The sequence below is a fragment of the Crassostrea angulata genome, chromosome 7 (genome assembly GCF_025612915.1).
Source record: "Crassostrea angulata isolate pt1a10 chromosome 7, ASM2561291v2, whole genome shotgun sequence".
In the NCBI taxonomy this organism is placed as follows: Eukaryota; Metazoa; Mollusca; class Bivalvia; order Ostreida; family Ostreidae; genus Magallana; species Magallana angulata.
This window is the reverse complement of record NC_069117.1, coordinates 11,915,595-11,939,251: the sequence shown is the minus strand read 5'-3', so window position 1 is coordinate 11,939,251 and position 23,657 is coordinate 11,915,595. Positions and strand designations below refer to the sequence as shown.

The window sequence follows — 23,657 nt, the reverse complement described above, 5'->3', positions numbered from 1 at the left end:
GGTGGCTCTATACACCACTTTTTGATGTCGCAGTACGCAAAAAAGTAAATCTGGAAGTATGCAATTCCGGTACTGGCTGAAACTGGCGAATAGTATGGGGACCGCTCTTTTCAAAAATTTGTTTAATGAATAGATTTAATTTGATAATTGGAAAATTCACATACAAGTAATGTGGTATGTGACACCTTCACGTTGTGTGGTATTTATCGAAATAAACAATAAAATCAAGCATAATTTTTTAAATAGTTTCTTTCTCATTATCGATATGTTACACCGTAGGGCAGTGGGTTAGTGGGTTCACTACAAATCTGGATGTCATGAATTCGAATCCCGTTAAGAACAATAAATTTTTTAACTTTCCAAAATTTTCTAAAACGTATTTTTTGGTTGAATACTGTGAAAGAAAATTCTAAACCGGTGAAAATGTTTCAATAATAATATACTTTAATGCACATTAATATCGACACCTTAAGGGGATGGGAGGGTACGTTGCTTTGAATTTTTCTCAGGTTGGGATACATAAATCCTATTAGCCTAGTCAATTTCCCCCTTTATCTATTTGACTTAGTTTTGCATTAAAGCGAGTATATTCCAGGCACGTAGCATCGTTTTTGAAAGTGGGGGGGCCAGACCCATCCAAAAAATCTTGACAAGCAAAAAAAAAAAGAAAAAGGGAAACTTCAAGTTTCTAAAAATCTTCAAAATCCTAATCCGTGGGGGGGGGGGGGGGGGGGGGGGGGCTCAACTATACTTCCAAAATTCTTCCTTACCAAAATTTTTTTCCCTCCAAATCATGAAATTCCTAATCCGTGGGGGGGGGGGGGGGGTACTTCAATTTTACTACTCATTTCCTTATTTTCATATCAATTTTTTACTAACTTCCAAAAAAGTGGGGGGGCCAACTCCATTATAATTCATATTTTTATATGTAAATTTTAAAAAAATTGTTGCTGCGAGAAAAAGTGGGGGGGCCAGCCCCCCCCCTGGCCCCCCCTGATGCTACGTGCCTGTATTCACTTATACAGGCCAATAATGAAATATGTATGTATTTATCATTCCAACATTATATTTAGGAAATTTTCTTCAACTCAGAAATGAAAAGTCCCCAAGGTGTTTGGGCCTTGGGACTTAGGAACGATAACCCTTACCTGAGGAACTTTCATACCAAATAAAATTTAAAATATTTTTGGTGTTTATTTGCAATGATTTTCATTCAATTTTTTATGTCACATTTATTAAAATACATTTTCTTATAACACCAAACAACTTTTTCAGATGATTTGTCAACAGAGTAAGAAAATATGAAAAATTATGTTTTGGGGAAATACTAACAAAAATTGCAATAATAACAATTTTGAATGTTAAGAAGTGGGGTTTTTTTATGTGTCCGAGGGAAATATCCATCATATGACAAAAAAAAATCTCTCAATTTGTTAATAGCTGTCTTTTTAAAAAAATATTTTACAAAAACACGAAAAAACGTTAAAAAATTCTTTAAAGATACCTATAGTAACCCTATCATCATTTTAATATTTGATAAGTATATGTTTTATGGTCTTCTATTGAAAATTGGAATAAACTGCATGTGGCCACCTTAAATACTCTTTCACTATATGGCCATATTTGCTCCGCCCAATGGGCCTGAACCCCTGACATAGGGGCTACGAATTTCACAATTTTGGTATCTAGGGCTCACTGGGGATGGGTATCTTAACCATGCATTTTTACGTGTGGGAGAAGCGAAAAAGGTTTTTGAAAAATTGACCATTTTTTCATATTTGGCCTTCCATAAGGTCTTGGGGGTGGTCAGATCATAAATTTGTAAATTTCACTTTTTAGATTTCTCTTATCCTAGAAAATTAGATTTTTTAATTTCCTGTCGTCAAGAGATTTTGAGATACGTAGAGACGTAGATATAGGGGTGACCTTCAAATTATTTGGGTCATCAAGGTTAAGGCCGCGAGATTTTTCTCTGGAAACTGGTTTCAGATATTTCAGCTTCCGCTATGTACACATAGTCCATCTGTATCCGTGTTTTTGATATAAACACTTATCCAAAGACCAAACCACAAACTTAGATTAGAGGAAATATCGCTTATGCTTTACGTTAATGTTTTGATTTTACAACTTTTACGATGTTTTTGTCAAGTGATATGATTGCAGGATGTTCTTTTTTCCATTAATTTATTGTTTGTTGTTGGTTTTTATTCTTAATTATTTATTTAGCCCAATGACAATACAGAGGTACGAGGAACAACATCAACATACATGTACATGTTACAACAGATAAATTTCCATGGTGTGTTGAAGGGGGGGGGGGGTTTAAGGGTATATACATGTATAGTATTGTAAACTACGTTTTATTTTTTTTTTTATAAGTAATGTGTTCATACCTGTAAATGATTCCCGTCCTTGTTTTATTTAAGAAACGGAAAATGCCTCAAACGAAATTCTCCTACACACCCACCACCCTCCACAGATGCTACGTGCTTGATGTTTTTTTTATTCTGCAATATTACCATTCTCTTTTACACGAGAGAGAGAGAGAGAGAGAGAGAGAGAGAGAGAGAGAGAGAGAGAGAGAGAGAGAGAGAGAGAGAGAGAGAGAGAGAGAGTACGTCGTCCCTTGTCGTATCACACACACGTTATGAGGAGGTCCCTCTACTGTAGCTTTGGGGGCAGACTTCTTTACCAAACGTGTAGTCATGCGTAACCAGATAAGTTCAAGTTGCTGAAGCAGTCTACGCTTTCACGCTTATTTTTTCAAAAGGTTGTTCTAGCAAGCAATATAGTAAGTCGACATCACACATCCATAGTTCTAACAGGAGAGAAGAAGTAAGGAAAATGTTGCAAAAGGAAGTGAACAAAGAGATGCTGATTTGGGGGTTCTTGATTATTGTGTTCACCTTTGAAGCTGTGGACAGTTTACCCCAGGAGAAGGTGCACTCTGATGGGTAGGTACAAAGGCTTCACTTTAAACTGTCTCGAAAATTTTAGCTTTTAGTTTTTAAAAGTGACCCAAAAAAAATCAATAAAAATAAATGAATAAATATAGTGAAAAAAATCTTTTGTGGCCAGTTCATATTTTCTAAATTCTAAGTTAAACCAACCAGAAAATATGGCATATTGCAAAACAAAAATACAGAGTAGTAATATGTCAAGGTAAAACATAAACGCGTTCAATTTTATTCGGAAGTCTTGCAGTACATGCATATTTGTTTTAGAACATTTTTAAAGGAGATTTGTTAGGATCGGCGAAAACAGCCCCAATTACATGTAAATTGTTTCTATTCAATTATTAGAAGCGTAAAATGAAATGTCTTTTATTTTTGTTAAGAACGGATAAAACGGTAGTGTGACGAATATTGATAATCTTGAAATATTGTCTAATAGGATTTCAGTATCTCTTGGAGGGGGTGCGGGTGGGGGTGGGGATGGGGTGGGGTTATGAACTATATGTGAAACATAATTAATATAATTATAAATAATTCTTGCTCTGGATAATTGAAAGCCATCATCATTTGAATTTAAAGTCTCGACAAATTTTCTTAGAACAATTTGTATTTAGGCGGTTAATAATTTTTCGTTATTTTTTTAGAGAGAGAGAGGGAGAGAGAGAGAGAGAGAGAGAGAGAGAGAGAGAGAGAGAGAGAGAGAGAGAGAGAGATTGTTAAGATTTTGAACATATTTTTACACGTAATTAGCGTTAAGAAAAGAAAAAGACCATATTGAACATATCAAGAGCAACACACGTATCAAAGTAGCGGAAATGCATGGCTACAATACACGTGGGTGTACATACTTACAATCTCTCGTGATAGAAAAAAAATACATTTAATATCAAGAAAAATAAAATAATTTGTCGGAAATGATCATGAATAACAGCGTTATTTTTCTATTTCAAGTGTCAATAACAGCATATTCAAAAAACGGAATAAAGTGCATGCCCGCCCCCTCCCTTTTCATCGCCCCAAAAAGGGGTTGGTGGGGGTAAAATACGATTATGTAGGGCGTGTGCATAAAAAAGGCTCATTGTGTTTTGATTAATTAATGAACAATTTCGTAAACGGAGTTTGAAATATTCTTTCCTGTTTACTCTGACTCCCCACCCATACGCTTTAGTCATAAATAAGATAGATTTCTCCCGTTACATTAATGAGATTTCGTTCCACTAAATTTGATATCTTTTACATTTTCTGAAAAGTTTGCTATTTTTGAAATTTTTGATACGATGATAAACTTTGCACTTAAAAGTGAAATTTCCCAAAGATAATAAATCAATTCAAAAATGTCTAATTTTAAAGTTTCAAACAACACATTCCCTATAGGCATTCACACATCTGACAATAGTAATATATGTTTATTAAAATCAAATAGAATAATCTTGGTACACCACGACATAAACACAAGACAGTAGAGATAGAAGACTATTTATTTTGTGTTCTCCTACAGCTACGGTACACTTTAATATATCTAGATGCAAAGTTCTAAGAATGTTCACCTGTGGGGAGAATTTAGATAGTATAATTGAAATTCGTAGTTTGAGATTGCTAACGAAGCGATTGAAACATAATGTTCGAAATTGTGTTCAGGGACATTAAACACAAATTATAGGAAAGTTCTAAGAATATATATATATATTATAAATAAATGCGGTAAGTACCAGATATATATTAAAAATATGAAAGTCTGTCTTCCATGGAATATAACGGTACCTGAAAAATGAAAACATACAATTTTCTGATCAAACAATTTCGGTTTAAGTATTTGACTTGATATCAATATATTTCATTACACTAAAAATTCAAATGGATTGAATACTTTTTCTGTAACACAATAATAACCAATTGTAATACATGTAGTTCCTCCTACGAGCCAATAGGCTCCCGAAGTCGGTGCCACCGTGCCATCTTAAATTAAACCATTACATAATCGATACGTGCAATGGTATTGCAACTGAGTGGACAATGTAGATAAAGTGTCTTGTCTAATGACACAACACAACAGTAAGTGACCACAGCGAGGTTCAAACCAGGTACCTATGGGGTCTCTGCCTCAACACTTTCAGGTAATACGACAACTAAGTCATGTTCTCAACATATTGATACTAAAATACATACGAGGTGTGCTGTAAATTAAAATCTTGAATTAAATATGTTAGATGAAATTAACAACCTGGCTTTTTTTAAAATGATAAACCAATAAACCATGTAGTGCGAAATATTTTGATCAAGGTGGCGCTGAATTGGAAAATTAATATAAGATAGTACAGTCCTCATGGCTTGCCAGAATTGTCGGGACGCAACATTTTCTTATGCACGTTTTGTCAAAATAACAATAACTTTTAAACCATGTGCACTGTTTCAGCAATATATGTAAGACTTGTTTTAATTCTTATATTCTCGTCTCGTATAAATGTCTAAATTTTTGTGTCGTAATAAGGATCTGTTTATATGTAATTACAAGATACTATTTATTAAACTATTCTTACATGTAAGTAACACTATTCGTCTTCCGTGACCATGACATAAGCCTAAATAAAGGGGTCGCTGGGTATGAGGCAAGCTTTCCGACACTCTTTATAACGTATGAACTTTGGAAAGCATACCATATGTCCTTCACATAAATTTAGATTATGAGGAATCAAAATTTGTACATGACAAACACATTTTAATTCCCAATAATCGAAATTTGTTTAAAGAGGACATATTCGAATTGAAGGGGATCTACTAATAAACTGAATGTATTTGAACCAGAGCGAAGGGTAGGGAGAGTGTGACATGACACACACGTTTGTGAGCATCAAATCATATAAAAGGGTGTGTGTGTGTGGGCGAGGGGGGGGGGGGGGGTGGATGGTTGGGTAGGTGGGTAACGACACGTTCACATTAAGCATGATGTAATATTACATGTGATATTTCATGTGATCTCCACAGAAATACCACAATTGGCCAGTAATAGGCACTATTTCAATTGGTCAGGTTCGGCAGACTTTTGGGACTAAGTAGTACCAACTATCGAACTTTATCCCTAATTGAACGAATGAACGAGTATCTAACCACAAAATACGACTCAACTTGAATACGAGAACAAATGTTCCTTGTTCCTTGTAGGATAGTAGCTCTAATTTAGAAATCTGTTGTAAGTCGGACTAGCAGTACTGGAATGCTTGGAGTTTTGCACTTAACCTTGTGGTTGAAAGGTGCACAATTGTAAATGCAACAAGTCGATAACACACTGTGGCCCGCTAGAGATATGCCCCATAAATTGAAGTATGCCACGGAGCAGCCACTTCATCGTGGTTTTAATTAGTTCAAGTGCCTTTTTCTGTTTCTCTGTAGAAGTGTCTAGAGGTCGCAGAAGCCGTGTCACTGTACAAGACAACGCAGATATACCACCATCTTTCTTCTCTCTCTCTCTCTCTCTCTCTCTCTCTCTCTCTCTCTCTCTCTCTCTCTCTCTCTCATATTGACGGAATAAATCCTCCAACTTAAAAAGAAACATTCCAAAACAGCGCTTAGCTTACCACCTTTACATGTGCACACCTGGCGAATGTCAAAAACTTTAAGTTATTTAAATTATAACATTATAAAAAGTAAAGACAAACATGGAAAAAGTTTCGTTATTGGTTTTGTTTTTTGCCACTGTCCTATCCGAGTGTTCGTCGTATATATCGTCAATTCAGTTGATTGTGGTCTTGTTTTATTGTAGGAGACGGGTTTGCACGTACCAAGGCGATAGAATCGAACTAATACCAACGAGGCAATCCTACCGACGGCCATTTTACGGCCCAAAGCTGTGTTCGAATAACGATACTTGTGAAAACTCCACAAGGTACTTCCAAGTTTTAACAGATGCACCATCACGGGTTACGATATTGGAATATGTTTGATATTAATCTTAATTTCATAATTATCAGGGTCTACATGAGGATAGCCTATAGAACAGTGTTCCGCAAACGAGTGATTCCGGGGGAGTACAAGCGATGCTGTCCGGGATGGACCAAAGAGAACCCACGAGATTTGGCTTGTTTGGCGCGTAAGAAAAGACCTATTAATTTATATGGAGTTTTGTTACTTTTCTAACAACATTATCTAGTAACGCACATTAAAACGGCACATCGTTGAAATCTATAAAATAATGTATTCTTGAAAAGCTTTGTTGGTCTATTTGTTAGTTATATACATTTGGTGTATGCAAAAGTGTAAACACTTAAATCGCACATATTTTCTTTCGTTTTACAGTGCAAAACGTATTTTTATAATTGAAACACATTAAATTCGTTACATATCAATTTTATAGCAATTTGTCGACACGGGTGCCAAAATGGCGGAATTTGTGTTGGACCAAACCAATGTGAATGTCCACCGTATTACACCGGACATCAATGCGAGAAAGGTAAGGTTACATAACAGCCCACCATGTTCTCTTCTGGAGAGTTTTATTAAGATAATGTGAGTAAATTTGGACTGTCTTCCTTGTAGACGTAGATGAGTGTTTGACAGGACGAAGCAGTTGTCAACAAATTTGCAAAAACACGATCGGTGGATTTGAATGTGGATGTTTCCATGGGTTCAAATCAGTTGATAGCTATAAATGCGAATGTAAGTAAATAACCTGGAAAAATATACTTATAAAGTAACCTTTCATCCTTACATTACCCATGCATCATTAATATCTATACTATACTTACAGTTACTCATATTTGTCTTTGTTAGTTTGCCCATTGTGTTTGCCTCAGTTGGAAACGATGATGAACCAAGTCAACACTTTGCAAGGTCGAATAAACATGGTAGAGAAAGAAAAAGTAAGTACCTGTAATTATAATCACCCTTTTAATTAATTAACTTGATATAATAGTGGTTTCTACAGGTACATTTTAAGGGTATTTCACAACTGTGCACACTCTTGCAGGAGGAGATGCGGGGTAATTTCTCAGTGTTAGAGAGGTACTACAATGATGCCATGGTGCAAGTGGAGGAACTGAAATCCTACACAACACCGCCACCAACGACCACAACTGAAGACCCATACGAATTTGACATAATTTCTTCCCTCAGTGATCAGATTTCTCACTTAGAAGAAAAAATTGGGTCATGTGAGTACAATTAACAGAATACACATTCGGTCCCTATCACCACACATCCCCATGTAAGTGCCTTTCGCCACTCAAACCTTTTATCCAAATCCAAGAGAAAGGAAGGCATGGTTCATGAACATGCCTGGCAGACTAATTAATAGTCCAGTGGGTTATATAAGAGCCAAGATTCCAGGTCAATTTGATCCTCTTTTCTTTGACATTGAGAAAGTCAAAAATCGTTTCCTAATTAGCTAAGTAGAAATTATTCAATTCCAACCCCCTTTTATTATAAAAGCATATTACATGTACCTGTTTCAAGCACTTACACTACCAACAAGTACCATTCAAAATTTCTATTTAACAGGTGACTGCGGTTCTAGAGGTAGAAACTCAAGAAGGCCAAGATACAGAAATGGAAGATGAATAAAACAGAGGAGTTCCATAAATATATTCTAGTCTATGATGGTCAATTATATAATTATTTCTTAATTCAAAACGTAACAATATAAAAACCAAGAAATGAAATTTAATTTCATTCCATGCAATCCCTCATATTGGCATATCTTAAGATCAAAATTGGATGCATGATTTGCCTATTTTGATTTTTAAAAATTGTACGTATCAAATACATAGACAACTATAACTAAACAAGTTTGATACCCAAATTTATTACATGATTTGTTTTGAAACATCACAAATTCATTAAATAAAGTTCAACAAATTTTAGAAATGATTTCTTACCCATGCCATCAATAGCGTATGTATGTATGTGTGTTTTGTGTATGAGTTTATGCACTAGGATGAACCAGCAACCACATGTAAATGTTACATTATATAGCACAACATACACAGTGAGGTATACATCTGAGATGTCCATATTTACAACACAAAATCTAACAATTTGGTAGGGAATGTAAACGATTTAAACATCACAAAGAGATAGAAAAGTACAAAAGCTACAAAGTACATGTCTAGCACAAGAATTTATAAATTGTTATAAGTGCTGTAAAGCTTATTATACAAACAACTTGTGTATATTTTGATACTAAAATTGTCAAAAATGTCATGAAATATCTTTTAAGTTTACATGTATATACTGTAATATACTTGAATCAATGAATATTTTGTCAAAAAATGAAATTTGCCTGTAATAAGACAAAACAAAACAGAATCAAAGTAGCTATTGTTTCTTGTTCAAATGTAAATTTGTTCATTGTTTGAAAACTGTCAGAGCTAAAACTTGGTAGCTCTAATTATAAATAAGTAGATGCACTTCAGTATAAGCTTCAAGCCTACTTCTTATTACGCATAACAGATGCTGACATTTTAAATTCCAATTAAATCATGGCAGGCTGTTGATACAAACGGATATTTTAACCATTAAATGCTCTTTAGAAGAACTATTTCATATTCATAAATTGAACACAAAATAATTTTGACATCAACATATTATTTATCTGTAAAAGTGTATTAACTTGCACTTCTTTGATTTATTTCTTAATATAATAATGCATTTTATTTTATCTATTTATTTCATATATTGAGTCATATGTTACCTAAGTTACATTGTATATATATGGTAATTTTCATTTAATAAATAAAAATTATCATTTATAATTTTTGTGTTTTTCCCTTAGTTAAATTCTCTATTTCAGAATCTTACTTCTCATCATGAAAAATCCAATATAATAAACTTCATTTACAATCATGTGAAAAATATACATAGCACATTATGAGCAAAATGATGACTTCCAAGGTGGTCTCAAACAATGATGGATTTCCTGGATTTCCTGGATTTCTGAAGAGTTGCTCCCCTTTAGGGATTATTTTCTGTCACAAGCCTTGTTTTGGTAATACACTGAATTCTGTTTTATGGGACTTCCTTCAGGATCCTGCAACATCCAGATTTAATTTTATATACCGATATGATTGGTTAAAATGATTTCATGACTGAATTCTGGAACATCAAAGTATAATATTACACCATTAACTATAAAAACAACATATGTCACAATCTCAACAAAGGATTTAATATGCGGTTGGTAAAAATAAAATAAGTTATAATTTAGCTTTGCCGTGTATTTATATACAATGAAAAAAAACAAAAGCAACACAAATCTTGTAAAATGTTGCAATGAAAGCTGAACAACTTACACTTGTATTAAGGTTTGAAAATGCCTTTTCTTGACTTCTCCTTTTACGAATCTAAAATATGAAAATTTTCGAAGTAATTAAAAATATTCTAAAAAAAAATGAAAATTAACTTAAAAACAATAAAATATTTTTAGCATGCGACGTTTCAAAGTAATACATACAACAAAGAACACCAGTATGGCGATTAAAACAACAGCGCAGATAACAACAACAACAACAATGGTTGTTGTCTGGCTGTCGTTGCTCCCGTCTGCTGGAGATTTGGACACATCTCCTGCCGTCTGAGCTTGGAAGGTAAAAGAGGAAGACACGGAGGGCTCCGCTGTTATAGTCTGGCCCTCAAATCTCATGTCCAGTCCGCTGTATACCTACAATATGGGAAATTTAAAACACTTTATATTCAGAAGTGCGTCAACAGTATTCAAGATGAATTCATTGAAGTTTACTTAAAATAGTCAAGTCTAACAATATATTCAGCCTCTGATTTCATTGTGTTTACCTCGTTCTCCAGGACATTCACCAGGCTCCCAATGTCCACTGGTTCTGTAGAAGCCATAGTTTGTCCGAACTCAACATCAACATACACACTGCCCTTCCTTATCTACACAGAAAGTATCAGGTTCATTAAACAAAGATCAATTAAATGTCTTATATTGTTCAAGACTTTACCTCATTTAAAAGCTATTAGCATTTACAGTTACTGTACAAGGTTCATGATGTGATTTTCTCTGTAAGTCATGACTGCTCTGTTAATCTCTCCATGTATATTACAACTTTAATACATGAATCAACAAATTTTTACCTTCACTGACTTGACATATTGAACCATCTTTGGAGATATTTCCTTTAATTTTGCCATCACAACCCTAAAATGACCAAATAACCATACTGTAAAAACCACATAAACATTAAACAACTACAAGTAGTTCATTTTAAACTGTGATTTATCATTTTTTTGCATTGATTTTCATGGATTAAGTTACATGTAAGTTAAGTTTTAGATGATGCATATTAAAATTTAAGGACACTTGGCTTGTCACTAGTTTTCAATACCGGTATGTCACATTTAACTCTATAAACATTTGTTTCATGAAATCCATGAAAATAGTATTGAATACAGAATTAACCAAATTGTAATACAGAAGTCAAATTGTAAATTCCATTCGTAGAATGCTTTTAGTGGAATAGGAATAAAGCCTTACTGTTTTAGCTTGTCTTCTTTGCTTTGGACATACACATTATAATCCAAGTTGAATAACAAAGATACCACTGCTGAAGTGGTTTTATTCTGCTCTGTAAAATAAAGAAAGCTCACAAATGTAGAACCAATAAAATTAAACTTATCGTTTTATTCTGACAGTCAAAAATTCTAGCCACAAATAAATTACACAAGAACATAACTTACTGCAACCAATGTCCTGTCCTGGACTGGTTCCAATTCTTTCTGATCCCTGAAGCTGGTTCCCCAGGCCATCCACACACCAGCATTTCTTTGCTTTTGTGTCACACTGTTGTGGAGTAAACTCCCCCTTGGCATCACACACAGAGATGGGCACCGACTCTGACACCTTAGAGCTGTCCATCTCCTGCATCAAAGCTTTCCGTTTTTCCTGTGATCGTCTCAGCTGGCATAGTGGAGTGACTGTGGGTCATAAGTAACAAAAGAAATATCATTTTAGGCAAATTCTACGATTTTATTCCCTACTTAGTTAATTTGATTTCATTGTACATTTACAAAATGATAAAATTATTAACGTTTTTATTTTTTTGAAAGGACTACTTAATACCTGAATCACAGTCTACAGGTACATTGGAGACCAGGTCATAGAAGACCACATCACAGGTACAGGGGTGTACCTGACACTGAGCGGCCGGAAATCGACGACACACCTGATCAGTACAACTAGTGCTGCAACTCTTGGGACCTTTACCATCACAGATGGTACCTTAAAATAACAACAAATCTAAGATAAACATTACACATATAGTAGAAAATTGTTTCAGTTTTGAGTGGACAATAACAGGAAAGTACTGTCATTCTCAGGGGAAAAAGAAAAATGCAACAAATAATATGCTGAGAAAAAAAAAGTTGTTTGCAAACTGTGGAGCTATAATTCGTGGTGGCTCACTTCGAGGGTAGCCTTCCCACACAAATTTACATCCTGGACACCACCAATAATCTTACATTTCACAATCCATGAAATTTGCCCCCATGAATTTAAATGATTCCCAAGTCTCTCCTTAACATTTTAGTGGAAATACAAATTAAAAGTCAAAACTTTTGTACATTATGAAATTAAGCTAACGTAGGTCTTACCAGTAATTATGAATGAGTGAAGTGCCCAACTTACCTATACATTTGGATCTACACTCCCACTGACTCGTATAATACACATCTTCTCCATCACAAGGAGAGAACAGAAAGTGTTCACATTTTCCAGTGTTTGCATCATGCACCCAGCGCTGAACCAAATTTCCACAGCCTTGCTTATTCCGAGATGCAGAAATAGGAATCTTCAGAGAACATTTGTCGACTATAAGGTTGAAAAACAACAGAAATGAGTATTTCAATGAAAAATTGCGTAGACAGCTTTTTGCAGAATTTAGTACAATTAGTACATGTATAAACATAATAGATGGATAAGATGCCAGTCATATTCAAAGTGACAAATTATCAAGTTACATTTTCTAATAAATTAGAGTAGTACCTATTTGTTCTTCATGAAAAATTTAATCAAAATAACAAATAATTAAGTTTGAGAAAATGTTAGTTTTATAAGATGCAATGACAAAGTCTTAAGGAAGCAAATATGACCTTGTAATAGCCATGACCCTAAATTGACATTGACCTTTCAGATTCATCTCTATCTTGTAAAGTTAAAGTTGCAGGCAGTTCGACAAAAACATAGTTATCTAAAGGGTAAACAAACATGAACAGACATGCCAAAATTATTGCTCCTTTTAGCTACCATTTAGTCACTCCACAGACTTTTTACTACTTACCTTCACAGGTGACTGGTTTGTTGTTGGAGTCCCTGAAGGAGACCTGACATTTGTTACAGGGGTCCACCACACAGGTGGCGTCCTTCCGACCCTCACACTTAGCTGTCCTGCACTCATTCTTATCACACAGCATTGGAGCACTGCCATCAGCACACACTGTAAAGTATTAAAATCCAGAAACATAAAAATAGTCTGGATCATAAACAGAAGGTTTTTTCTTATTTAGATAAAATTTGTTGGTGCTTGCATTTGAATACATTCTTTTACACGTACCTGGTACTTTGGAAATTTCATCAGCACCTGTGACCCCTGAAACTGTAAATAAAACAAAGGCTTTATCAGCTGTTGAAAAAATATCCATCTATTATATGACAAGTTTATCATATAAAGACTTTTCAAAAGTTATAATTTGTATACAATATTCCACATGTAAACTTACCCGATTTGTAGCAAGGTGGCTTCCCCACTCTCATAGTGTTGGGTTTCATGTCCCCATGAACATCCACACACCAGCACAGAGAACCCAAGCACTGCATCTCGGCAAAGTCACCATTCTCCAGACAGTCTGGGACGAAGTTCCCATCCACAACTGGGGGAACTTTGTCAGCTGGAAACAGACATCAGTGAAGTCACATTTGATATTGTTTAAATTAGGTATCTATACTTTTTAATCATACATGTACATGGTGCTTTATCACAGATACTTAAATGAGATGTAGCAGTATATATGCAGAGTATGATCATAATTAACAGTAGCCAATCATTCAAATAACCTTAAACCTTGATCCTAAGTATAACTGTACATAAAGTTTCATATTGTACAGTTCGTAAGTAAAAAAATAAAATTTTTTGCTGGTAAAAGTTTTCAAAACAACACAAGGCTCAAATATATGATATCACAGACAACAAATACATGTATTGTGCAGAGAAATCTGTTCAAATTGTACTTACATATGCACTTGGCTTCGGTACCACTGACAGGCAAACAAATGGTGTCAGCTGCACATCGTATTTTCTGAAACAAAATATTGTCAATAATTAGTAATGTGTAAAATAGTTCAAAAGTATATGCATTTTATGTGGAGAACCCACTATTTTATCTAAATTGATTGAATATCATATTAGTAGGGCTTAACTGATATCAAGAAAATGCACTGATAAATAGCTTTTCCTTTCAATGTAACATTTCAATATATTTCCTAACTCTTTAATAATTTATGCTATAAATTTCAGTTAGCTGTTAAGACAACACAAAGTTACTTTACCTCACAAGGCCCAGCTTGTACATCCTTTGAACCTGCAAAAGGAGAAATCATATAACAATCTGTGTTAACCATTTATCACAAACTAAATTGTTGCCATTCTGATTAACTAACAAACAAACATGTCCTTTTACAAGTTGACAAAAACTGAAAATAAACTAAGGTCTTTGATTCCTCATACTACTCAGTACTGGTGCTGCTAAAGGGCACCAATGTCACTCACTGCATGTACTGAGGCACTGTGTCAGGGTCAAGAACCGGTTTCTGTTCCCATCACAGCCTCCATAATCAAACTTCTCACATCGATTGCTGGTGATGTTGTAGAAGTACATTGGAATCTGGGCCTTACATCTCCCAGGGTCTGGAGCAGGCAAGCACTGGGGTGGAAGTCCAGCTATCAAATATTGTAATTATTGAAGTATAACCATGTATTTGAGTATCAAGGTACAATTTTAACAAATTTTACCATATCTTACCGGCAGAGCAGGCTCTCTCACAGGCTTCTTGAGACCCAAAGTTATTATCGTTTCCTTGACAACCACCATACACAAACTGTTGGCACTGCTTGTTGGCTGAATTGAAGAAATAGCGGACCATGCGGCCCTTACAGGGGCCGGCCACTGGGAGCAAATCGCATGCATTCTGTCGCGGTAAAACTACAAATAGAGAGAGATATTCAAATGAGGTGAAAAAGGTATTTATCCAAAAATGATATTTAATGAGCAATGGGCAGTGAATGGTGAATAAATGGGAAATGATCTAAATCTTTGATGAAAAATATATTTAGAAACATGTAATACATGTAACATCAGAGAATTTCTATTGGTTATAATTTTCAACTTGTATAAATCTAAAGAATCTGGTATGGAGAAAGAAACACATATTTTTCAATGAAAAATGCTCTTACTGTTAATGGGGACCTGACACTTGTTGAGACAGCATTTACTGGTGCTGGGACAGTCTTCATCAGTCGTACAGTCGTTGATTAAACCCCTGACAGCTGTGGGAGACAGACCCATACACTCCCCGGGCTTACCTGAGGATATCACCCCTACAGAAATCATACCAATTAATCTTAGTCAATTAATAGAAAAATACAGATAACTAGATTCGATCTCGTTGCGAGCACCGAGTGGGTCTTCCGTCCGATTTTTGAATAGATTAGATCAAACTTATCAATTCAAAGATAAATCTGTAGATCTAAGCGAAAAATAGTAAAAAAAAAATTTGCGGCACTCCGGGCTTGAACCCGGGTCGCCTGGGCCATGTCCACGACTCTATCGACTGAGCTACTCAGACTCTCGCTTCAGAACTTTGACGCTTAATTTCTCAAAAATGCCTTGATCGATTTTAAAACAAATAACATATATTCTGAATCAGTAAAAGGGTCACTATCATCTAATTGGAAAAAATATATAAAAACAAAAAGTTGAACATTTTCCTTTTTTAAATTTGCTTCCGGTGACGACCGGAAGTGACGGCCAACATTCTCTTGACCGAGGTACACCAGGAAATAGCTAGATCTACCATCTCTGAAAATTTCAGTTTTCTATCTTTACTCGTTTTTGAGAAACATCGCCGACAAAATTGACTTTTAAAAATCGTAAAACGACGATTACTTTCGACCGGAAGTGAATTTTTCAAAATTGTACCGGCAGTATAAAATTTATATGACTAGGCATCAGCTCTGAAAATTTGAAGGAAATCGAATGAGTCATCTCCGAGAAATCGCCTGCACAAAATTTGTAAGACAAAAAAAGAATAATAACTAGATACGATCTCGTTGCGAGCAACGAGTGGGTCTTCCCTCCGATTTTTGAATAAATGAGATAAAATCCTTTATTTTTAAGACTAAATTGTTAATCAACACAAAAAAAATTAGGAAAAAAAATTTTGGCACCCGAAGCTTGAACCCGGGTCGCCTGGGCACAAGTCCACGACTCTAATGACCGAGCTACTCAGACTCTCACTTCAGGACTTTGATGCTTAATATCTCGGGAACACATCAATCAATTTCAAAACAAATTACATATTCTGAATCAGTAAAAGAGTCTCTATCAACCCGTTAGAAAAATATATTAAAAGCAAAAAGTTGAAAAAATTGATTTTTTATCTTTCCTTCCGGTGACGACCGGAAGTGACGGCGGACGTTTTTATGACCATGTTGCAACAGGTACAATTGATGTCTATCCTCACTGAAAATTTCAGCCCTATATCTTTATTCGTTTTTTGGATCTCTAGCCGACAAAATTGACTTTTAAAAATCGTAAACGGGCGATAACTTCCGACCGGAAGTGGTTATCAAAAAATTGAAATGGCGGTACAAACTTCAGATGCCGACACATCAACCCTTAAAATTTGAAGAAAATCGAATGAGCCATCTTCGAGAAATCGCCTGCACAAAATTTGTAAGACAAAAAAAGAATAAAAAGAATAATAAGAAAAGTGAAAAAGAAACAATAGAATAATAGAAGGGTCTTCCGCTGAAGACGGAAGACCCTTTATACGAAGTTGTCCTTACGATAGGATACTATTTGTACAGACTACAGAATTTTCGTTACCATAGATATCACATGTATCCCTATTTATTAATGGAAATTAGGCATAAAAGAATAAACATTGTAAACTTTTTAATCAATAAAATGGGTGGACATTCAATACTGGCCTTCTAAATCAATGGTGCAAACTAAATTACTTACTTTCTGCAACTTGCAAACTGTTATCCTGAACATTCTGTGATTCCAATTGTCCAAGATACATTCTGGAATATTCCACATCAGTATCCATCCAGAAGGCATTAACTGTTAGGGCCTTTAATCTCAACTTTTCACATCTGGATAAAGCTGATACAGAAAATATCATATTAAAAGACTTCATAATGATCAAATATCATGCATATTTATGCAATAAAAGACAGATGATCAACTTTTTCAGGAAGCATAATACCTGAATCACAATCTACAGGGGTATTTTTGTCATCATAGAATTCCACTTTACACCCGCCACACGGATTAATTCGACACTTGGCGGTTGGATTTGATGGACAAGAATTCTGAACACACAAATCTAGCTTGCAACACATAGGGGCAGTTCCATTTGGACAAACTGAAAAGACAGAATACAAAACATAAATTGGACAAAAATGAGTGAAAAATAAACATTGCATGCTAGGTGAAGGGAATATTGGATATAACCACTCCTGACCCAAGTTCAAGCAAAGGCCTAACAAAGTTTTAAAATAATCAAAGATTTCCAATGTAATCTTCACTAGTATGTAGTATTTATCACATTACATTAACAAGTACAAACATTATACCTGGAGCTATGTAGTATTTTCTGTTGCTATGTTCTAAAATTATATCCTCTTGAAGAGTAAGGTAGTATTTTCAAGAGGTAAACATTTTTTTTAAAACGTTTTTTGACCATTTTCAAACTAATTTACACGAAACTATGACAATTTAGAATTAGTCTACAACTATATCTTCTATGGCTGTCTGAATCTGTAATATAGGCTGATATTTAGACCTAGCCACACACCTGTATTGACTGGGCGGGAACAACAATGTCCCCCCTGACACGACCACAAGGTCTCTCCACAGTCTGCATCATGGACACAAGTCACTGCCTTGTCATTAACCAGCTTCATCTTCTCATTATTGGGGCACACAGCAAGAGAACCTGTTAAAAAAATCTATAACATCATGCGCTTTTAGTTGCCACCACAAGTATATAGGAAATCATGCAATCAAAATCAGCTGATTGACCCACTTACCTGACTCGGGACAGCAGTAGCCATTATTACAAAAGTAGGCTCCCTTTCCTGATCCCTGACACTCAATAATCTCCATGCAGAGTTTAGGTTGCTGTGCCTCATCCAACAGCAGTCCTCCATTGTTGGGGCACACAGCTACAAGAGAGGGCTCAAAGCTTTAACTTGATTTATGTGCAAGAGGGCAGAGAAACAGAAAATTTTCATTTATCAGAGTGACGGATTGAAAGATAACGCAGTTTTTCAACTGTCAAAACCTCTGTGAAAGGATGAGATGTTTATCATAACTTGTAAACTGTGTGTAAATATCAGATCCAACAGTAACACTTGAAATGTCTGAAATTTAGTGGTAAAATAAATTCTAACTAAAAAGGGAAGAAATGTAATAATTTTAAAACTTAATTGACCTGACTGGCTTAATTTATTTAATTGGGGAACATAAGCATTGAAGGGTGTGGAATTTTTACAAGCATGAATAAGCAGACAGACTGCTGTTTGACCTTACCCTGACTAGGGTCCTTGGGGCAGCAGTAATTCTTCACACAGGAGAACTCTCCACTGGAGCTGATACACTCAAAGTCCAGGCTACACCTCTTTGGATGTCCATCATGGACCAAAACATACCCAATGTTTGGACACATTTCTGACAAGAAAAACAAAAGAATTGCAAGAAAAAATTACACATCTCTGTGATCAATGGGGATAATCATGTATACAAATTTGCAGACAGGCAAAACTAATGGGATCATAATTTTGTGTGTGTAGTAAATTACAGTACCAGTGATGAGCAGTTTGGCGGGACAGCAGTACTTGTAGCCATCAATATTGGAGCTCTGGCAGCTGTAGGTACCATCTCCACAATCCATGGTCGACGCACATCTCTGGGCATTCCCTGCAGAGTTCAGCAAAGGCATCCCTTTGTTAGGACAAAGCTCTGAAAGGAAATACCCAATTACAATTAAAACTCTTACAACTTTGATCACAATATTCTTTTCAAATACTAATTTCAACTTATTCAAACCCATATTGCTCTAACCCTAAAGTGATCATTCTGAAAGTAGATGTTAAAGAGTGATTTAATTACCATTGTTATTCAGCCTGGCAGGACAGCAGTATTTGGAGTCTCCAGTCCCTTTACAGGTATAGTCTCCAGAACTGCCGCACTCCGACTGCAGAATGCCCATACAAGCTTTGGGTTTGCCATTCTCCATCAAAGGCAAGCTTTTGTTTGGACAAAGCTCTGTAAATCATAATCATTTTGATATGTTACTGGGCTTTTCATTGTACTAAAAGACAATTTTCATCTGATTATCCTCTCAAATTCTATTAAAACATCTCCATTTACCAAGAAACTTACCTTCCTGTATAGGAGCTGGACAGCAAATCTGGTTCTCGCAGGTAGCTGGTTCTCCACAGTCACTTGCCACTGTACATGTCTTAGTGAATCCATTCACATTTTTAGCAGGATTTGCCCCATTGGAGCAGGTTGTCACTACTGAAGAAAATTTGTCCCAAATTATGTGTAAATACAGCAACATGGTGTTTTACAGACCATCATGCAATATGTTTGCAAAATGCTTCAGCCAAATTCTACAATTTGCCCAATCCAGGCAGCCAAGGATCACAGTTCTATAATGTTTTGCCAGATTAAACAACTTATGGATTGAAAAGCATTGATTTTAACCTTTGAAAAATTCCAGTATATAGGACCATTCATACAAGACCTTCAGTAGGACATAGCTATCTATTTCTTGCATCTTAACAAGTTAAAAATGGCGCAGTTTCAAGCAAAATATGCACCTACTGTGTAGTCTAAGTTCAAAAGCCAGACAAATCTTGTTGATTTCAAAGAGCTATGGCTGAGTGGCTAGCAATGAAATAGACAGGCCTATGTCACATTGCTGTTTGACACTACTATCCAAAGTCCAAGCTCTTGTTAAAATGGTTCTATGTACTTCCAAGCTAAGTTAATGCTAGATAAATGGTTTACTAAATTTGTAATACAAATTCTCCCATACCAGTAAATTTGTTTAAAAATCAAAGCTCTCATATTAATCTAAGAATTTTATCCTCATTTAAATCAGTGATGCTATATAAATTGTCTCTCCTCCAACTTTTAATGCAAAAAGACTAGTGCCATTTCAAAATGTATGTGGATCATTGTAAATAAGGTTTTTAAATCTTTAGGGTTTTTTGCAATGATAATAAATAAAACTAATTCTGTTCTAAAGATAAATTTAGTTCTTTTTCTAACAAAAGAATTTGTTATAAATGAGTGTAATGATTGCTTGCATGCTTACAAAGCACCGCTGCAGATTTCATGATTTGAATTCAATGTTTTTGAATTATTAATGCAGAGAGAGAGAATAAACTATAATTGCCAGATGAATAATCTGCATGAGGTCTGTTTGTGGATCCTCATCAAACACAGCCAGATATGGGAGATAATTTACACTTACTGGGAGTAGTGAGTGTATTAGTGTCCCCAATGGATTGCAGACTAAAGAAGATCCAGAAGTTCAAAACAATATTATCAAACAGAAATGATAAGGACATGTTCAGGGACTAAATAATTTAGATAGATAAAAAAACATGCTACAATGCACAACATTAAGCTTGACAAGTTTCACTGTACTTTTAAAATATGAGCTAGATGTACCTGGTGGCACAGTGCTGACTTGACCTTTGGGACAACAGTGACCCTTGATACAGCCGAAGCTGTTGACCTCACAGTCGGTGTCCACATAGCAGGTCTTGGGGACTCCGTCCGACAGTAGCACATTGTCCTGGTCTGGGCACAGTCCTGTTAACAAAGTATAGAGGTCATCAGTGGACCAACTAAGCATACATTTTCTTATTAAAAGACATAGTCGACTTAAGTACTTGAAAGTACATGTGTTCCTTTAACATTTATGTCCAAACAATAAACGTTATAAATATTTTTTCAAGAAAAGTAAAATGATATCTGGAATTGTAAGTTAAAATTTGATATGTTGTTATATATAAAAATGTTTTGGGGCTTGGCGTGAAACATGATGCTTAAAACTTTCTATGCTCTTTAGTTCCTCCTGATAGATTTACCATATCCAGTAAAAGGATGTTCTCATAGTGTAATGTTCTTTACAGGACCATTTCTCCCCTAACCAGATTTAATCATGCATATACCGGTATATTCCCATACCAGATTTAATCATGCATAACAAAGAATAACAGAATGTTTATGAAATTCAATCACAAAACCATGCACAAAAAATACATGCACAATTTTTGAAAGAGAGAGAAGGAAATTGTATCTACTGTGGAATCATTAAATTTCATGGGGGTCAATTTTTGTGGATTGATTAAATTTTACAGGTTTGTGGGGACGTAAATTCGTGTATTCTCTTTAGCGTACAAAGGAAATATGACTTTATTATCCTAATTTATTAATTCGTGGAGGATGTTTATTCATGGATGAGAGGTACCCACAAATTCCACGAAAATTGAGCCACCACGAAATCTAGTGATTCCACAGTACTCCACAATATTATCACACAAACAGATGAGATAGGAAATGTCTTGTATCCATTTCGGCAATTGTCCACTTGATTAAACGATTAAACAAAATGACCTGTAGACTAGAATTAGAAAGGCTTAGAATCATTTTGTAGTTTTAAAATAAACATGTTTACATCTGCAAGTTTACATGTAATAGCAATCACCAGGACAAAGAAGGCAGGACAGATTTGACAGAGATGAGACAGTTGCAGGATAGCTAGCTAGGTCCCCATCTATACACTTAATACCTGCTGAAAATTGGCAATGCCTCTCATAGAACTCAGAGTTGGCACTGGCCACTTTTGTTAAATGACTTGTGTCGGGAAACTTTGTGCATTTGTCAGTATTATCTTGATACACGACCCCGATGCAATCGCTAATTGTGTCACGGTCGCAGGCTGCCTTGCATGCCTCCACAGAAGGCATGGTTCCCGAGGCAACTGACCCTATGTAGGTCACAGAGGTTGCTATGTAACGGCGGTATAAACATATTGTGCCTGAAATAAAACACTTCAAATTATGCTACAAGATTTAAGATAAGCTTCAAAAAACAATTTCCTATTTTCCAAATCTGGCCATTTTAAAAATCATGGCTCCAACGGCTATCTTCTTGCAAAAACAAATCCTCACATGCAAAAACAATATATCTCAAAATGATACAGAGAAAACATGAAAAACAAAGAAAAATGATAAAAATAATACCAAAAATGAATTTTAACCATGCAATTGATTATGCAAATTCTAACTGAAAAAATCCCATCCAAACTTTGTGATAAAAATAGAAGGATTGAAATAAATGCAACTTTTACCTTCATTCAGCCTGGTAGGACAGCAGTATCCACTCTCACAATGGTGGGAGCCGCTGGCACAGCCTCCTTCTGAATCACAGCGCTGTGTACTCCTGTAGCCGTCCACTTCACAAACATGTTCTGCAGAGAATTTATATATATATCTTAAAAAACAACAAAACCTTTAAACATTGCATACAGTTTACCTTAAGCATTCTATTTTTGTCTAAACAACTTAGAGATTTATAAAACCTTTGCTCAGAAGTGAAGAATGTACTAAAGTATGAAATTCAAAGTATACTGTATATTTCTAATTAAATGCAAGGAATTAATATCCACGTAAAATCGCGCGAAGCATCCTTTGCGGATTTTATATCCTGAGAGTTAAATTATAAGAAATAAGGAGAAAAATTCCACGTTCACGATTTTATATTCTCGCGATTTGATACAAACCAGCGGGATCGCGGAATTAAGTACTTGTGTACTATAAGGAATTTACAAAAGTCAAAAGATTTGTAAAAATGTGATAAAAAAACAATAACAAGAGGCCCAGGAGCCACATCGCTCACCTGAGCAACATTTGCCTTAATTCTGATCAAATTAGCATTACAGTATCAAAATATCTTGACAACTAAGTACAGTAGATCTTGCTAAAAAAAAATTGAAAATCTGCCAATTTTTATCCACCTCTTTCTTTTGGTAAATACCAAGCCCCTTTTGTTGTTGTACCTGTAAGATGATTTTTCTCTTTTCCTATATACCCCCCCCCCCATTTTGTTGCCCCACTTTTCTTTAGGGTATCATGGTTTCATCAAACTTATATCTGCATAACCTGTGCTTTCACATTAAGTACTGAGTTTTGGACCGAAAAACTTTCCCAGAATATTTTTAAAGATTTTCTCTATACATGTATATGTAAAAATTCAAACCGCCATCACGGCCCCGCCCTACCACTAGGGACTGTGATTTTGAATTTACACTACCTGAGGATGCCTCTACACAAGTTAAAGCTTTTCTTGCCAAAAGGTCTTTAAAAAGAAGATTTTTAAAGATTTTCTCTATAT

The 23,657-nt window shown here is 35.2% G+C and overlaps 2 protein-coding genes across 12 annotated transcripts in view; one reads left to right on the top strand and one right to left on the bottom strand.

Annotated features, from left to right (window-relative positions):
- Nucleotides 1-2,658: 2,658 nt before the first annotated feature.
- Nucleotides 2,659-9,805, top strand: LOC128192402 (epidermal growth factor-like protein 8). The gene is made up of 8 exons (XM_052865041.1): nucleotides 2,659-2,954; nucleotides 6,712-6,834; nucleotides 6,920-7,038; nucleotides 7,303-7,398; nucleotides 7,485-7,604; nucleotides 7,719-7,807; nucleotides 7,915-8,098; nucleotides 8,445-9,805. Exons 1-8 carry the CDS (start codon nucleotides 2,845-2,847, stop codon nucleotides 8,501-8,503), a joined length of 900 nt encoding a protein of 299 aa, XP_052721001.1. The 5' UTR covers nucleotides 2,659-2,844; the 3' UTR covers nucleotides 8,504-9,805.
- Nucleotides 8,733-23,657, bottom strand: part of LOC128192400 (uncharacterized protein K04H4.2-like) — a 36,708-nt gene continuing 21,783 nt past the window's right edge. For 10 of the 11 annotated variants that reach the window (XM_052865034.1, XM_052865033.1, XM_052865032.1 and 7 more), the window contains 28 exons: nucleotides 22,615-22,734; nucleotides 22,054-22,302; nucleotides 20,928-21,071; nucleotides 19,626-19,763; nucleotides 19,353-19,508; nucleotides 19,047-19,202; nucleotides 18,774-18,911; nucleotides 18,272-18,406; nucleotides 18,037-18,177; nucleotides 17,446-17,604; nucleotides 17,199-17,342; nucleotides 15,407-15,550; nucleotides 14,976-15,155; nucleotides 14,723-14,893; nucleotides 14,503-14,534; nucleotides 14,189-14,252; nucleotides 13,677-13,844; nucleotides 13,511-13,552; nucleotides 13,238-13,393; nucleotides 12,586-12,768; nucleotides 12,022-12,180; nucleotides 11,640-11,876; nucleotides 11,437-11,527; nucleotides 11,037-11,100; nucleotides 10,734-10,835; nucleotides 10,396-10,602; nucleotides 10,235-10,285; nucleotides 8,733-9,972 (listed from right to left, as the gene is read on the bottom strand). In XM_052865034.1, coding sequence (XP_052720994.1) covers nucleotides 9,904-9,972; nucleotides 10,235-10,285; nucleotides 10,396-10,602; nucleotides 10,734-10,835; nucleotides 11,037-11,100; nucleotides 11,437-11,527; nucleotides 11,640-11,876; nucleotides 12,022-12,180; nucleotides 12,586-12,768; nucleotides 13,238-13,393; nucleotides 13,511-13,552; nucleotides 13,677-13,844; nucleotides 14,189-14,252; nucleotides 14,503-14,534; nucleotides 14,723-14,893; nucleotides 14,976-15,155; nucleotides 15,407-15,550; nucleotides 17,199-17,342; nucleotides 17,446-17,604; nucleotides 18,037-18,177; nucleotides 18,272-18,406; nucleotides 18,774-18,911; nucleotides 19,047-19,202; nucleotides 19,353-19,508; nucleotides 19,626-19,763; nucleotides 20,928-21,071; nucleotides 22,054-22,302; nucleotides 22,615-22,734 — 3,800 coding nt within the window. In that variant the 3' untranslated portion in view covers nucleotides 8,733-9,903. The remainder of the gene's footprint in view (nucleotides 9,973-10,234; nucleotides 10,286-10,395; nucleotides 10,603-10,733; nucleotides 10,836-11,036; nucleotides 11,101-11,436; nucleotides 11,528-11,639; nucleotides 11,877-12,021; nucleotides 12,181-12,585; nucleotides 12,769-13,237; nucleotides 13,394-13,510; nucleotides 13,553-13,676; nucleotides 13,845-14,188; nucleotides 14,253-14,502; nucleotides 14,535-14,722; nucleotides 14,894-14,975; nucleotides 15,156-15,406; nucleotides 15,551-17,198; nucleotides 17,343-17,445; nucleotides 17,605-18,036; nucleotides 18,178-18,271; nucleotides 18,407-18,773; nucleotides 18,912-19,046; nucleotides 19,203-19,352; nucleotides 19,509-19,625; nucleotides 19,764-20,927; nucleotides 21,072-22,053; nucleotides 22,303-22,614; nucleotides 22,735-23,657) is intronic. The other variant, XM_052865040.1, reaches the window with a different exon arrangement.

Bases quoted from the DNA above. Each gene is read 5' to 3' on its own strand.
- LOC128192402 (XM_052865041.1), top strand. From the start codon at position 2,845: ATGTTGCAAAAGGAAGTGAACAAAGAGATGCTGATTTGGGGGTTCTTG. The intron at 2,955-6,711 runs GTAGGTACAAAG...GTTTTATTGTAG, and splicing joins GAGAAGGTGCACTCTGATGG to GAGACGGGTTTGCACGTACC. The intron at 8,099-8,444 runs GTGAGTACAATT...TCTATTTAACAG, and splicing joins AGAAGAAAAAATTGGGTCAT to GTGACTGCGGTTCTAGAGGT.